The sequence below is a fragment of the Scyliorhinus canicula genome, chromosome 9 (assembly GCF_902713615.1).
Source record: "Scyliorhinus canicula chromosome 9, sScyCan1.1, whole genome shotgun sequence".
Lineage (NCBI taxonomy): Eukaryota > Metazoa > Chordata > Chondrichthyes > Carcharhiniformes > Scyliorhinidae > Scyliorhinus > Scyliorhinus canicula.
The window spans coordinates 130693468-130710811 of NC_052154.1; the positions used below are offsets into that span (position 1 = coordinate 130693468).

General features: G+C 46.2%; 1 protein-coding gene across 1 annotated transcript in view; it reads right to left on the reverse strand.

The window, feature by feature from the left end:
- The window catches only part of LOC119971691 (sodium/hydrogen exchanger 10-like), a 730493-nt gene that overhangs the window by 315641 nt on the left and 397508 nt on the right, over positions 1 to 17344 (reverse strand). The window contains exon 18 of the mRNA XM_038807592.1: positions 12414 to 12465. Within this exon, the coding sequence (XP_038663520.1) occupies positions 12414 to 12465 (52 nt within the window). The remainder of the gene's footprint in view (positions 1 to 12413; positions 12466 to 17344) is intronic.

Sequence of the window (17344 nt, forward strand, 5' to 3'; positions counted from 1 at the left end):
AGCAGCTTTAGCTTGTATAGCCTCAAGGCATCCCCCAGGGCTGCAACGACTAGAAGGAAAGCCACCATTGCTGGTTGTATTCCCATATTCATTATCTGCGGTGTGAACGGCAGACATTTTAGCGTTGTGCGTACCCCATGCCCAACTAGGTCCAATGGGCTACATGGTGCCTCCGGTTGGCACTGCGGACTCTGCCCCTGCATGACCCCCCCCCTCCCCCATCCCCGCAGCCCTGGCCCCGGCGCCTGTCTCTGCTGCCAGGGGTACCATCGGCTGCCGCAGTCCTTGCCAATGGTATGCTCACGGCCATCATCCGGTGGCCCCATAGGGGCTACTGCGGGTCTTGCCCTTGCGTGGGCCACATGATTTCCCCATGGCGGCCCAGGGTGGGAGGCGGGGTCACCCCAGCCACACGGCCCATTCCCCCATCACATCCCTCACCCCGGCACTGGCAGGGCCCACCTCACCCAAGCCAGCCCGGCCAGTGTCCAGCCTTGCAGCCCGCAGTCGTGCCTCTCTGTGTCCTACACCCTCTCTCGGTCACAACAATGGTTTCACGATTTTTAAAACCTCAAGTGACCCTCACCATCGGGTATTTGGCCGATTGGAGGGGGAGAATCGGGGAGGGCACGGAGAATAACAGGTCGGGCCCGCTAATGATAGGCAAACAGTGTTTACTGTACATGCGTTGTGGGACTCATTGACGCCGCTGTCAAGGCATCGGAGAATTGCAATTTAGCCTGAAATCATCACCTGCCGCGATTTCGGCATCGGAACTGATTCTCTTCCCAATTTCGGTGTCGACCAACGGAGCCTGCCAGTTTCTTTGCTTCCAGTTTCCACCCCTCCATCACTTTCACCTGGTCCATCTCAGACACTTCCCTTCCCTTCCTTGATCTTTCTGTCTCCATTTCCGGCAATAGACTATCCACTAATATCCACTAGAAGCCCACTGACTCCCACAGCTATCTGGACAACAGCTCTTTGCACCCTACACCCTGTAAGGACTCCATCCCTTTCTCTCAACACCTTCGCCTCTGTCGCATTTGTTCCGACTATGCCACTTTCCAAAATGGTGCTTTGAAAATGTGTTCCTTCTTCCTCAACCGTGATTTCCCACCTACAGTTGTTTACAGGGCCCTCAACGGTGTGCGGTCCATCTCCTGCGCCACTACCCTCATCCCCTCTACTCCCTCCCAGAACAAGGATAGAGTCCCCATGGTTCTCACATTTCATCCCATCAGCCTCCGTATGCAAAGCATAATCCTCCGCCATTTTCGCCAATTCCAGCGTGACGCCACCACAAAACACATCTTCCCTTCAATCCCTCTGTCAGCATTCCGCAGAAACAGTTCCCTCCGAGACAATTTAGTCCACTCCTCCACCATACCCAGTACCTCTCCCATCACCCATGGCACCTTCCCATGCAATCGCAGAAGATATCACACCTGCCCCTTTACCCCTTCCATGCTTAACATCCCAGGCACAAAACACTCATTCCAGGTTAAGCAGCGTTTCACTTGCATCTCTTCCAATTTGGCTACTGCAATCGCTGCTCCCAAAGTGGTCTCATCTATATCGGAGAGACCAAACGCAGACTGAATGATCGCTTTGCTGAGCATCTTTGGTCTGTGCGCATTCAGGACCCTGATCTTCCTGTTGCTTGCCATTTTAACAAAAAACCCTGCTCCCATGCCCACATGTCTGTTCTTGGCCTGCTGCAATTTTCCAGTGAAGCGCAACGCAAACTGGAGGAACAACATCTCATCTTCCAGTTAGACACTCTACAGCCTTCCAGCCTGAACATCGAATTCAACAACTTCAGATGATCAGCTCTACCCCACCTCGACCCATTTGTTTTCATTTCATTTAAACTGTCTTTTACCATTTCTTTCTTTCTTAATATATATTTAATTCCCCCCCCCCCCCCAATCTTATCCACCTTTCCTTCACCGTTCTCCTCTTTGCTTCTCCTTCCCCTCCCCCCACATCTACAGTTCATCCTCTGATGTTAGTTTTCCTGCTGTTTGACCTTTCACATCTTTTGTCCTTTCTGGGGACTGCCATTAGCACTCTTTCACCTTGGTTTCTGTGGCCATTAGCACCCGGTTTCCCTGGGTTTCTGTGGCTATGACTCATCTTTCATTCTCACTACTGTACACAGTATAAATATTTCCCACTTTCTCTGTCTGTTAGCTTTGACAAAGAGTCATCGGACTCGAAACGTTAGCTCTTTTCTCTCCCTGCTGAGATATTCCAGCATTTTCTCTTTTATTTCAGATTCCAGCATCCACAGTAATTTGTTTTTAACGGAGCCTGCCCCAAAGTTTTAGAGTAAGGGGTGGGAGATTTAAAATAGAAATGCGAGGAATTACTTCAGTCAAATTCAGTAAATCTGTGGAATTACCAACCGCAGAGTGCAGTGACGCTGGGACATTAAACAAATTTGAGGAAATAGATAGGTTATGGGGAGCGGGCAGGAAGGTGAGAAGAGGCTGAGATGTCATAAGCCACCACCATACTGAATGGTGGAGCCGGTTTGAGGGGCTAAATTTACCTACTCCTAGTTCTTATGTTCTTACATTCACCCCTTGTTTTGAGAAATGTCGACATTATTTCCTGCAATTAAAAATATAAAACATAATGGTAAAATTTAAATAGCTGATATTTTGGACTTTTATTTTGGACCAATAGATTTATTTCTAACATTCTGGTTATGACAGACATGGTTGATGTTCAAAATTAATCTTTAGCCAATTTGTACAACCCACAGAGAGGAGGCATGCTGTATAACTGCTACTAGTTATAATGTTCACAGCAGTTCAGCAGGTCTGATTACATTTGGTGTTTCACATATACTGAGCTCAAATGGTTTCTGACCTGCTTGAGGAAAATGTGCTCAGAGTCCCATTTTATCTGTGTAACCAGCTCATTTGTCCAGCTTTAATGGACCAAAATAGCTCAATTACAGAACTAGGCTGGATTGCTGTGGTATGTACCACATCTGTTCTTCACAGTGATAGTACAATAGCACAGTTCCATTTCGTGTTATTATCTGACTTCTATCCCAGTTCCCTCATATCTAATTGTTAGCTTTTAGCAATCAGTTCCCTACTTTCTATGATAGATGGTTCGAGATTATTATTTTAAAAGCTGCAAAATGCACTTTTTTAACATTGCTGAACTAGCTACTGAAGTAATAGATGAACCAAGTGAATAAAAATATGTTCCAAATTGTGCAATAATCTAACAGGCTGACATTTAAATTATGGCTTGAAAATTGAATCCTACATGTACTTTTATCTTATTAGAAAAATCAAAGCAACAGGGCTTCAAAAGCCAAAAGCTTCGAACACCAACAAAATAATTAAGCCTCCATGGTCATTGTAGTTGTTGAATAGATTCTTTTATGAAGTATTTCTATCCATGTGCGATGCTCATTTGATGTGCATATCTCTGAATTTCAAAATTAAAATTAGGTTTTTAATCTAATTCTTTAATGCACTAATGGTCAATTTTCAAAGGTAATGTTCAAATAATTCCCCTTATTTAACATTTTTTGAACACATTATACAAATACAAATTGTTAAGAAACAATTTTAGTAAGTCATAAAAAGTACAGCTACATTAGGAGACAATGACTTAAATTATTCAGGCTGCATCAATGGAAAGCAGGGTTTGGACAATTGGGCAAGTGGATTTGGCTACAGATCGGCTGTCCTGGGCAACCGTTTTCAGTACCACAGATGGTAGATTGTGAAGGCCCATGAGTAGTGGTAAACTCCTTATTATTTGAGTTTATCCAGCTGTAAGTTACTTCATTGAATTCTGTGAGCCCACTCATGAGTGAAGAATCTAATGTGAGATCGGCATGGGCATTCACAAGCTGACGGTTCATGTTGTCATTGTTAGTGCGTGGGGGAACTTCACTCTGGCCTCCCCCTCAGCACACTGGATGTAGAGTTTGGTTTTGATGGTCCTCGAAGCATGCTGAACAAAATTTCAGTTCTTGCCTCCATGCGGTATGGTCAGCTGCAGTGTTTTCTCAAGATAGATGATCCGAATGCAGACATTTGTAAGGCTCTTTTGGTGGATGTTCTTATATCTTTTGTAATAACAATCCTGATATCATTCACCCAGAGATACTTCCCCATTCATAGAGTTTACAGTGCAGAAGGAGGCTATTCGGCCCATCGAGTCTGCACCAGCCCTTGGAATGAGCACCCTACCCAAGCCCACAACTCCACCCTATCCCAGTAACACCCAATTCTTTTGGAAACTAAGGACAATTTATCCTGGCCAATCCACCTAACCTGCACACCTTTGGATTGAGGGAAGAAACCGGAGCACCTGGAGGAAACCCACGCAGACACGGGGAGAACGTTTATGGCCTGTTCTGTGCTGTACTGGTCTATGTTCTATTAGGTTGGGTTGATCTTAGATTAGGATAAACGCTCAGCACAACATCGTGGGCTGAAGGGCCTGTTCTGTGCTGTACTGTTCTATGTTCTAACACGCAGGCTCTGCATAGACAGTGACCCAAGGTGGGAATCGAACCTGGGATCCTGGAGCTGTGAAGCAACAGTACTAACCACTGTTCTACCGTGACGCCCATTGAACATCTGCTGGGGTATTATGTACTCATCCATGCAGCAGTCATGGGCGGGATTCGCCAATAATGGGGTTATGTCCCCATGCCCGCGGAACAACACGCGGGAATCACTCTGGACATACCTGGAGTAAGTCCAGGGTGATTCACTGATTTTCAAGGGGCTAGCAGGGCTCCGGAGTACTCCTCGCAGCTCCGGCTGTCAATACGGAGCCCTGCACTTCTGGTCGGGGGTCCGCGCATGTGCACGGCGGCGGCCTGTGTCGGCCGTCCCGCACCACATGGATGACCCACAACATGGACCGGCACCAGGAAGATAGACCCCCCAGATCGCACGTGCCCGCGAATCGGTGGTCCCCGATCGATAGTCTGGCCACCATGGAGGCCCCCCTCCCCCCCGGAGAAAGATCCCCTCGACGCCCCCCCCCCCCCCCCCCAACCAGGACGGCCACGGACTGAGTCCGCAGCCACCAGGCCGAGTGCCTGCCGGGTGAAACCATGAGAGAACCATGCCGGCGGGAACTCGGCCAGCTGCACTTGGAGAATCGCCGAGGGGGCCTCTTTCAATGGCCCCTGACTGCCTCCGCGTTGACCGTGTGCGCATGGTTGGTGACGATTCTCCAGGGACCGAAGAATCGCGGGAGCGGCGTCGGACCCGATCTCAGGTCTGACGGCCATTCTCCACACGCGCGACCAAATCGCAATTTCGGCACAGAGGCTCGGAGAATCCCACCCATGTCTTTCCTATGTAAGTTGAATTTTCTAGAGGATGGTCTCTGTGTTGTTGAGGCTAATATGGAGGACATTGTGGTTTTTTTATCCTGCCATCGAATTCTCACTCTGGACTTGAAGTATCTATGCTGGAAATGTCTCAGAGCTTTGTTGTGCTGCCTATAGCACATCCAGGATTCTAAGCCATACTGCAGGCTGGTAAGGAAAACATCCTGGTAGAGTTTGATGTTAGTTGTCAACTTAATACATGCCACTTTCTGATACGATCAAGGAGTTGGCTGTCGGCAGAATTTGCTTTCTGGATGCGCACATCTTCATCAATAGTACATGCTAAGGTGTGAGACTTTTTCTCCAACCTTAATGCTGGTGCTATCAACAGGTATGTCTCTGCCTCATAGTGTATCCTGGTTCTGGCTGACACGCAGCATTGGTCTTGGAGACACTGATTTGGAAACTAGATTTTTATGGTTGAGCAAGAATTTGTTTGCCTGGATGTCATCCCTGTTGTGGGCAGCTTGGGCACAGTCATTGTGGAAACAAAGCCCCGTCTTCACATTGAGCATACCACCGATCGTGTAATGTGGCATTACCATTGTGCTAAATGGATAGGTTGATAACAGATCTAGCAAGACTGGGCATCCATGACGAGCTGTGGGCCATCAGCGGCAGCAACATTATACTCAACCACAATTTGTAACCGCATGGTCTGGCATATCCCCCACTCTACCATTACAACCAAGCCAGGGGATCAACTCTGGTTCAATGAAGAGTGCAGGAGGGCATTCCAGGAGCTGTACCCAGCATACTGAAAAATGAGGTGTCAACCTGGTGAAGATAAAACACAGTGCTAGCAAAGTGTAGGAAAGATTAGATAGGTTGGGGTTATTTTCTTGGAACAAAGAAGGCTAAGGGGTGACTTCATTGAGGTGGACAAAATTATGAGCAGAAGAGATAGACTGGACAGAATAAAATAGTTTCCTTTGGTGGATAATTCTAGAACCAGGGGATGTAGATTCAAGATAAGAAACAGAAGGTGTAGAGGGGACATGAGGAATAACGTTTTTACGCTGAGGGTAGTGAGAGTCTCGAATTCCCTGCTCGAGTTGGTGGTGGAGGCAGAGACCCTGAACTTTTTTTAAAGGTACCTGGATTTGCACCTTAAATACTATAAGCTACAGGGCTATGGACTGGGTGCAGGAAGGTAAGTTTAGAAAGGGCACCTGGGTGTCCTCGGAATGGCATGGGCAAGATGGGCCGAATAGCCTCCTTCTATGCTGTAACATTTCTATAATTCTATGATTCTAACTTGCACCCAAAATAACATAAGCAGCAAGTGATTGCCAGAGCTAGCAATCCCACAATCAATGCATCAGATCTAAGCTCTGCAGTCCTGCCACATCCAGTCTGAATGGTGAACAATTAAACAACTCAGCAGAGGAGGAGGCTCCACAAATATCCCCATCCTCACTGATGGAGGAGCCCACCACATTTGTGCAAAAGACAAGGCTGAAACATTGCAACCTTTAGCCAGAAGTGGCAAGTGGATGATCCATCTCAGTCTCCTCCAGAGGTCCCCATTATCACAGATGCCAGTCTTCAGCTAATTTGATTCACCCCACGTGATATCACAAAGTGGCTGAGGGCACTGGTTACTGCAAAGGCTGAGGACCCTGACAATATTCCGGCAATAGTACTGAAGAGTGTGCTCCAGAACTTGCTGCGTCCCTAACCAAACTGTTCCAGTACCTCTACAACACCAACATCTACCCGGCAATGTTGAAAATTGCCCAGTTATGTCCGAGAAATAAAAAGCAGGACAAATTTCACCCACCTATTACCACTCTATCAGCCTACTGGTAATCATCAGTAAAATGATGGAACGGGCCATCAACAGTGCTATCAAGTTGCACTTGCTCAGCAATAACCTGTTCACTGACTCTCAGTTTGAGTTCTGCCAGCGTCACTTAACTCCTGACCTCATTCCAGCCTTGGTTCAAATATTGACAAAAGTGCTGAACTCCAGAGGTGAAGTGAGAGTGTCTGCCCTTGACATTAAGGCAGCATTTGATTGTGTATGGCACCAAGGAGCCCTAGCAAAACGAGTCAATTGGGAAAACTCTCCATTGGTTGGAGTCATACCTATAATAACAATAATCTTTATAAGTGTCACAAGGAGGCTTACATTAACACCGCAATGAAGTTACTGCGAAAGTCCCCTAGTCTCCACACTCCGGCGTCTGTTCGTGTACACTGAGGGAGAATTCAGAATGCCCAATTCATCTAACAAGCATGTCTTTCAGGACTTGTGGGAGGAAACCGGAGTACCCGGAGGAAACCCATGCAGAGACAGGGAGAACATGCAGACTCTGCACAGTCAATGACCCAAGCCGGGAATCGAAGCCGGGCCCCTGGCACCGTGAAGCAACAGTGCTAACCATTGTGTTACCATGCCGCACAAAGGAAGATGGCTGTGGTGGTTTGAGCTCAGTCATCTCAGTACCAGAACATCACTGCAGGAGTTCCTCAGGCTCGTGTCCTAGGCCCAACCATCTTCAGCTGCTTCATCAATGTCCTTCCTTCCAACAAAAGGTCAGATGTAGGGATGTTTGCGGATGACTGCACAATGTTCAGTATCATTTGCGACTCCTCAGACACTTAAGCACTCCAAGTGCAAATGCAGCAACACCTGGGAAATATTCAGGTTTGGGCTGACACCTGACAAATAACATTCACGCCACACAAGTGCCAGGCAATGACCAACTCCAATAAGAGAGAATCGAACAATTGCCCCATGACATTCAATGGCATTACCATCACTGAATACCCCACTATCAACATCCTGGGGTTTACCATTGACCACAAAATGAACTGAACTGGCCACATCTGTGGCTACAAGAGCAGGTCAGAGGCTGAAAATCCTGTAGTGAGTAACTCACCTCCTAATTCCCCAAAACCTGTCCACCACCAACAAGGTGCAAGTGAGGAATGTGATGGAATACTCCCCACTTTCCTGGATGAGTGCAACTCCAACAACACTAAAGAAGTTCGATACCATCCAAGACAACAGCAGCCCACTTGACTGGCACCCTTTTCACAAGCATTTACTCCCTCCACCACCGACAAACAGGAGGAGCAGCGTGTATCATCTACAAGATGCACTGCAGGAACTCACCAAGATTCCTTAGGTAGCAACAGAACAACCCTCAGAAGCACAGAAACTCCAGATTCTGTACACACGGTTGAGCTCCGATATTTTTCCCCTTATCCGGGACGCACCCACCTACACCGAGGCCATGGCGCTTCTGAAAGAGAACTACACCCGGCCAATCAACAAACTCTACGCCAGGCACCTCCTGTCCACACAGCAACAACTCCCCGGTGAGTCATTAGAAGATTTCTGGCGTGCCCTGCAAGCCCTGGCGAGGAACTGTGATTGCCAGGCAGTTTCAGCCGTTGAACATTCCGAACTCCTAATCAGGGAGGCTTTCGTTACGGGATTAGGGTCGGCGTACATCTGCCAGCGCCTCTTAGAAGGGGGTACTCTCGACCTCGCGGTGACCAAGAAACTCGCGACCTCACTAACGGTAGCCTCCTGTAATGTACAAGCGTACGCCCCCGACCGCACGGCGCCCCCCTACTGGACTTCGTGGACCCCACCAGCGACCGCCTCCAGCCAACCTCAAGCCTGCGCCGCGTGGCAGCCAGCCAACCCCGGGGGGGCCCCAAGTGCTATTTCTACGGGCAGACAAAGCCCCCCGGCAGTGCTGCCCGGTGCGGAGTGCAATCTGCAAGGCTTGCGGGAAGAAAGGACATTTCACTGCGGTATGCCACGCCCGAATGTGGTCGTCACCACTGTTTGTATACATTACGTATATGAGAAGTAATACGGTACGGCTCCTGTACTACTGATACGGGGGTAGATCCCTGCCTGCTGGCTCCGCCCAGTAGGCAGAGTATAAATGTGTGTGCTCACCGAGCTGCAGCCATTTCGGCAGCAGTTGCAGTAGGCAACACATCTCTGCTTAATAAAGCCTTGATGAAATGAAATGAAAATTGCTTATTGTCACGAGTAGGCTTCAATGAAGTTACTGTGAAAAGCCCCTAGTCGCCACATTCCGGCGCCTGTTCGGGGAGGCTGGTACGGGAATGATTACACTCTACTCTCGTCTCGTCATAATTGATAGTGCATCAATTTATTAAGCAGAGATATTACAGCAATGGAACCACTCATCAAGCCAGATAGCCTGCAGCTGCACGCTCAAGCAGACAACGCCACGCCGGACTTCAACCACTGGCTAGCTTGCTTTGAAGCTTACATCAGATCAGCGACAGAACAGCCATTTCAGCAACAGCTGCAGGAGGCAACACATATCTGCTTAATAAAGCCTCGATTACTCTCTACTCTCGTCTCGTCGTAATTGATAGTGCATCAAGCACCTTCCAAACTCACGACCAATACCATCTATTAGGACAACGGCAGTAGATACATGGGAACATCACCACCTGAGGTTCCCCTTTGTTATAACCTCCGTGGAGGTCACAGCATCAGGACTATCAGATTCCCCGTTACCTCCACTGAATATGAACTCCCCCAGTAACAAGGAGGTGGGACTTCCCCTTAACAGGGGATTAGATCACGAGTATAAAAACCCCTATCTGGGTGTAGGTCTGGGAGGTAGATCCTTCGGGAGTGGAAAGCTTGTATATTGTAAATAAATCCTAAACTTTGTTTCCTACCTGCCTAGTCATTGCATGCTGCTTTACAGATTCTACTCCCTTCAAGTCGCTCACCATCCTGACTTGGATCTCTTTTGCCATTTCTTCACTGTCGCTGAGTTAAAATCCTGGAACTCCCTCCCGAACAGTACTGCGCATGTACCTACACCACATAGACTGCAGCGGTTCACGAAGACAGCTCACCACCACCTTTTCAAGGCCAATTAGGGATGGGCAACAAATGCTGGCCTAGCCAGCGAAGCCCACATCCCATAAAACATTATTTAAAATAAACAAGAAAAGGCATCTAGATACATAGAATCATAGAATAGAATCATAGAATCCCTGCAGTTCAGAAGAAAGCCATTCGGTCCATTTAGTCTGCACCAGCCCTTCGAAAGAGCACCCTACCTCGACCACTTCCACGCCAGAAGAAGACCATTCAGCCCATCGAGTATGCACCGAACCTTGGAAAGACCATCCTACATAGGCCACTTTTCCACTCTATTCCTGCAACCCCATCCTAAGGGGCAATTTAACATAGTCAATCCAACCAACCTGCACATCTTTGGACTGTGGGAGGAAACTGGAGCACCCGGAGGAAACCCCCGCAGACTCGGGGAGAAAGTGCAAACCCCACAGAGACAGTCACCCGAAGCCGGAATTGAACACGGCCCATCCTTTCTTACTGAAAAGGCAAAACTATCTTTCCACATGCGCAAAAACGGACATCCGAGTTTAGACAGTGCCATAGACCAGGTCAACTCTCACTGGCAATAGCTTTAGTTAGGTGTATGAAGAACATATACTTATGCTGATGTTGCTTTCCTGGTGGTTGTCTTGCTACAAACATTATATTAGCTATCCCAAAGTTAGCCCTAAAACCACACTGTGATTCCAGGAGGTTATCATCTCTGAGGCTGACTGATCAGACAGTTTAATGGGATTCTTGCAAGGATTTTTGTCGTAACTGAGAGATAGTTCCATATGCATTCTTGGATCTTCTAATTCCAAATGCTGATTTTACTGGCATCCTTGAGGTCCTGTGGAAATTTTTAATGATCCCAGATACTGTTGAAGATGGCTTTAAGTTCATTAACAAGCTCTGTACTATTACGCTTCCGAGTCTCTGCTGGAATGCCATCTGAGTCAAGGATATTGCTTTGTTTGGTTTATTTGATTACCTTCCTCAATTCATCGGTAAAAAGGAGAGCTGAATGGACAGGCCCATAGCCTTTTGCTGTAAACAGTGCCTTCAGCCATTTGTTGACATCACATAGATTGAATAAAACTGGCTGAAGACTGGCATCTATGATGCTAGGAACTTCAGGAGGAAGTGAATGAATCACGAACCGTAGTTTCGGACACCCTTCTGTATTCGATCATAAAACTTTGAGAATTGGAATGCTTCCGTCGGTTAGAATTTGTAGCTGACAGTTGATTATTATTTTATACTTTGTGATACCTGGAATTTGCATGCACAACCATAAAAACAATTGTAAACACAATGTGGCTTCTACCCACTTCAATATATTAAAGAAAATCCCAACAAAATTTTGAAAAAAATTTGCTCCCTCTAGACTTTCTTTCCCATTTAAAGCATTCTTGGGTTCAACCCTATAATTAAAATTTTTTTTAAAATAAATAAATTTAGTGTACCCAATTCATTTTTTCCAATTAAGGGGAAATTTTAGCACAGCTAATCCACCTACCCTACACATCTTTGGGTTGTGGGGGCAAAACCCACGCAAACATGGGGAGAATATGCAAACTCCACACGGACAGTGACCCAGAGCCGGGATCGAACCTGGGACCTCAGTGCCGTGAGGCAGTAATGCTACCCACTGTGCCACCGTGCTGCCCGTGGGTACAAAACTACAATGAGATATATATTGAATTCCCAGTTTAACACTCAGTATTCTCAATCTACCCAATACTAAATACTGTTCTTCACTCGCAACAAAAAAGAGAAAGTTGGAACACTCTTGTGCACAACAGGAAGAAATGTAAGACATGAGGGCTCTTAATATTAAGAGACAGAGCAGAGCAATAATTAAACTATAAGCAGTCAATCCAATTTCAAATTATGTTTAAAGATATGTTCAAGTAAAATATCTAATTTTTTCAGCAATACATTTTCACATCAAGTACTAGTGGAAACAGACTGAGATGAATGATGATTAAATTCATTAAATTAACCTATTTCCTAACGTAGTAAATTACTGTTTCATTTCCTTTTAGTTTCTTCCCTTTACCTGATTCAGCTCTGTATTTTATTTAATATTAACTAATCTGTCAATCTATCATAATGCCTCCTATCCATTACTGGCAGAATCTTAACAACGTTTTTACTCACCCAATTCTTTAATTGCTTCTTGATGATTCCGCTCCACAATACTTCTCAGTTGCTTAAAAAAAAACATTTTTGATTCAGTTTATCAAATTTAGTGAGTTTGTGATAATTTTACTTCAATTTTTTCAAATCTCCTCTCTTGAAGGTACATATTTTCCTGAGGTAAAACTCTTTGGGTACTGACAGCCAGCCCTTCAGTACCTTGGCTGAGTGACAATTCTTTATCTGTGATATTCAGTCATGAAGAGCATCACAAACTAGGCTGATCCTATCCTCACTCAATGTCCATTTACTTACATTTTGCAGTTGAAGCCATCAGAGTGGAACCATCTCATTTTCTCCTGCCCCAGGCCAGGGGCCTAAGACAAACTGTAGTGTTCCTACTAATGTCGTAGCTGAGATCAGTTAATGCAAACAAATCAGGCTCCTTTTTGACTTTGCATTATACCATAGAATCATAGAACACAAGAGGCAATTAAATACATAATGTCTATGTAATGTCTTTGAAAGAGTTGTACAATGTCATCCCAGCTTTGTCCCTGTAGCCCTGCAAATTAATACTCTTCAAGTATATGTCCACTTTGAAAGTTCCCATGGATCCTGAATCCATCTTTCAGATAAAGAACTCTAGCACTCAACAAAGTTCTCTGCAGGCAAAAAAAAAAATCTCCTCTAGATTTAAAATAATTGACAACATAGATCTGAGACTTTTGGTCACCAATCCACTTGTCAAAAGAAACTGTTTTACCTCATTTGCTCTATCAAAACCCCTCATTATTTTGAATACCTGCATTAGGTATCCTCTTAAACTTCTCTTCCCCAAGAAATACAATCCTAATATCTCCAATTTCTTTACGTAACTGAAGTACCTCATCATCACTATTATTATCCTGGTACATTTCTTCTGGACCCGATCCAAAGCCTTTCAAAATTGTGGTGCACACAACTGAGGCCTAACCACAAATTTGTAAAGATTTAATGACTCTCTTGTCATTGTATTCAATATACCTAATTGGAAAAGTATCCCAGACATTTTCTTCATTATTTCATCAACTTGCCTTATCCCTTTGAAGTTACATGTATATGCATCCTCAAATCCCACTGCTATTGCACCCACTCAAAATGATACCATCAAGATTGTGTAATCAGAAAAATCAATGTCAAAGAAATTCTGGAGTGGATGGGGTGGGGGTGGGGGTCTCTTGGTTTTAAGGAGGGTTTTAAAGGAGGAGAGATTGAGAAAGTTATGGAAAAAATATCAGAGCTCACAGAGGGGAAGACTATAGGCTAAATGGAGGAGCAGCTGTGGGATACACAAGAGGTAAGAGTTGGAGGAATGCAAAGTTCTCATAGGATGATAAGGTTGAAGGAGACTACAGAGATAGAGAGCAGTGAGGCCAAGCAGTGAGACCAAGAAGGAATTAGAACACAACAGTAAAAACTACAAACAAAATGCAGAATACTATGGATGCTTGAAATCTGGAATAAAAACAGAAAATGCTGGAAATGCTCAGCAGACCATGGAACATTTGTGGACAGAAGCAGAATTAACATTTCACATCTGTGACCTTCATCAGAACTGAGACTAATTGGAGACATAATAGGTTTTGAGCATAGGGTGGGTGGGGCAAAACAAAGGAAAGACCAGTGATAATCAGGGTGCAAATCAGCACAGATTGAATAACAAAGAGTTAATCCACCACAGCCAAAGGGAATGGTGATGGGACAAAAGAAACAAAAGGTTGTTTATAGATCAGGTGCTTGCTGATTGAAAGAAAAAGCATAAACAAGCAAAGAAAAGGGAACACAATGGAGCAGAGATTATGGTCTGAAATGGTTTGAACTCAACCATGTTGGATACAGAAGACTGTAAAATGCTAAATCAAAATATGGTTATTGGTGCTGTTTGATTGCTTCCACAAACTATCATGATCACAGTGGTGGTGGGGGCTTGTAACTTCACAGTTTGATTGACAGCTTTTATAAAGGTATTTGTTGTGGAACTATGAATACAAATGTTTGTTTTTATAAGGGATTATAAGGGCTTGAGGAATTTAAATATATTGACATTTTAAAAAAAAATCAGAGGTATTTTTTTAATATAGCAAAGTCGATAATAGATGCTTAGAGCTTCACATGGCTCCTAAGGTCTGCCCACAATAGATATTGGGTGAGTTAGCATTGTGAGTGTAAGGGCAAAGGATGGTGAGTGGCACTAAATTGGCATAAGGGCTATAAAGGGCCTTGGGATGAACAGAGGGGCAAAATCTGGCATGGGGTGTGGGTAGAGGGGCATGGGTTGCATAAGGTGAGTTGGCATCAATGGGACATGGCAAACATATAGAAGGGCAAAGGCTATAGGGTCTTTCTGCTTTTATTACAACTGGGATCAGGTCACAGTGTACAGACGTGGGCCGTTTAACCAGTTTGTGGCTGCCTACACACTGCTTTCATGGGCATCCACACCCACAAAACAGAAATCCGGCCGCTGGGACACGTTTCTCCCAAGTCAGATTTACAGTCTCAGAAGACATCCCCAACTCTGCGCAACTGACTCATGAGCGAAAATTCAACCTTGTGACATGTGATATAATGGAATCAATAATTAACAGAGTTGGAAAGGGTATAAAAATGGCTTTAGTCTTCTAAATGATTAACTACGGTATGGTGTTGGAAGGCTTCATGAAGGGAAAAAAAGATCGGTAATATTCTAGCCTTAAAGTTGATGTGACCTCCATATTCAGAGTAAGCTCATGCTGTCAAGACAGTAAAATTAAATATAATCATGTATTGAAACAATGCTTCTGCATAGAAATAGAGTCCCTCCATCTGCCACACAGGAATTTGGTTTGGACAGTTCACCATCTTTGATTATATGAGCAACGTCTCTAATAAGCTTCTCATTATGTTTTACAAAAATCTAGAGAGTGGCCACCTCCATAACTTTTCTCTTTGAGGCAACAAAGAAGTATAACAAAAGCCCATTTAATTAATGGGAAAGTGGTATGACTAAGAAATTGGTTCCTTGACAGGGAGTATAGACAGTATTGGTAGTTGGATGTCTTTCAAACGAGGAGGGGTTAATCAGAGTGAGGCAGGAAAAAGGACAAAAATGGGTTAAAGGCATGGAACAGCTAGGCTCAGGTTCACGGATGCATCCTTGGAGGTAATGTTGTAGGCAGTTAAGACATTGGGAGAAGTCCTCTTTTCAGAAGATGATTGGAAGAGGTCATACAAGCTTGGCTTGAGGTTGCAGAAGTGGTAAATGGCCCTCCAAATCTGCTAATAACAATTTTTATTACTGTCATAAGTAAGGCAACACGGTTGCGCAGTGGGTTAGCCCTGCTGCATCGTGGCGCTGAGGTCCCAGATTCAATCCCGGCTCTGGGTCACTGTCCGTGTGGAGTTTGCACACTCTCCCTATGTTTGCGTGGGTTTCACCCCCCATAACCCAAAAATGTGCAGGCTAGGTGGATTGGCCACGCTAAATTTCCCCTTAATTGGAAGAAATGAATTGGGTACTCTAAATTTATATATTAAAAAGATTATCACAAGTAGGCTTACATTAACACTGCAATTAAGTTACTGTGGAAACCCCGAGTTGCCACAATCCGGCGCCTGTTCGAGTACACAGAGGGGGTGGGGGGGTGCGCCAGGCCTGTGGCGCGTGGCTGTCCGCCCAACCCGGGGATCTGCCCTGCTATTTCTACGGCCAGCAACAGCACCCCAGGCAGCGTTGTCCGGGTCGGAGCACGACCTGTAGCGACTGCGGCAAGAAAGGACACTTTACCAAAGATTGCCTGGCCAGATCCCAAACCACTAAATCACAGGCCCGACTTTCATACTCACAGGCCCGCAGACCCCGCAGCGTGGCTGCGTGCCTGCCGGCACTGCCCCCTCCGGACGCGTCATCTGCCTCGTGCTGTCCGTCGGGGCAGTCATCTTTGACTCTACCCAACACGTGCGACTCACGGGGGCCGCCATCTTGGCTGCCATCTCCCACACGGCCCGCCGTGTGAAGACTCATGGGGGCCGCCATCTTCATCGCCGCCCGACATGAGCGACCGACGGGGGCAGCCATCTTGGGGCCACCCCACCATCTCTGACCATGCTGGCTACCCGTAATTCGGACCAGTCACGCCCCAAGCACCTCAGGAACTTGATGATGACTCTCCGGTTCAATGGGCACGAAGAGCCCTGCGTGTTTAACTCGGAAGCACGGAGAGCTTCGTACATCCAGACACGGTAAGGCGCTGTTCTCTCCAAATTTCCCCTGCATTCCATACAATCTCCCTCGCTTCTGGATCACATTCAGTGCAGATCCAGGGGTACTGTGTCACGAGCCTCGCGATACAGGGCGCCAAGTGCGCCAATTTTAAACTGTATGTCCTCCTGGCCTCTGCGCTCCTCTTCTGTTGGGACTGGACTTCCAGTGCAACCTCAGGAGCCTGACCCTGAAGTTCAGCGGGCCCCTACCCCCTCTCACCGTATGTAGCCTCGCGACCCTAAATGTCGACCCTCCCCCGTTCTTCGCGAACCTCACGGCTGACTGTAAAACCGTCGGCACCAGAAGCAGGCGGTACAGTATCCAGGACAAGACTTTTCTCAAGTCCGAGGTCCAGCGGCTCTTGAGGGAAGGGAACATCGAGGCCAGTAATAGCCCCTGGAGAGCCCAGGGTGGTGGTCGTCAAGACTGGGGAGAAGAACCGGATGGTTGTAGACTACAGTCAAACCATAAACCGATACACGCATCTCGATGCGTACCCCCTTCACCGGATAGTGAACATGTTGAATCAGGTTGCACACTACCAGGTGTTCTCCATGGTAGATCTGAAGTCTGCATACCACCAGCTCCAATCAGCCAGAAAGATCGCCACTACACGGCCTTTGAGGCAGACGGCCGCCTCTTCCACTTCCTCTGGGTCCCCTTCGGC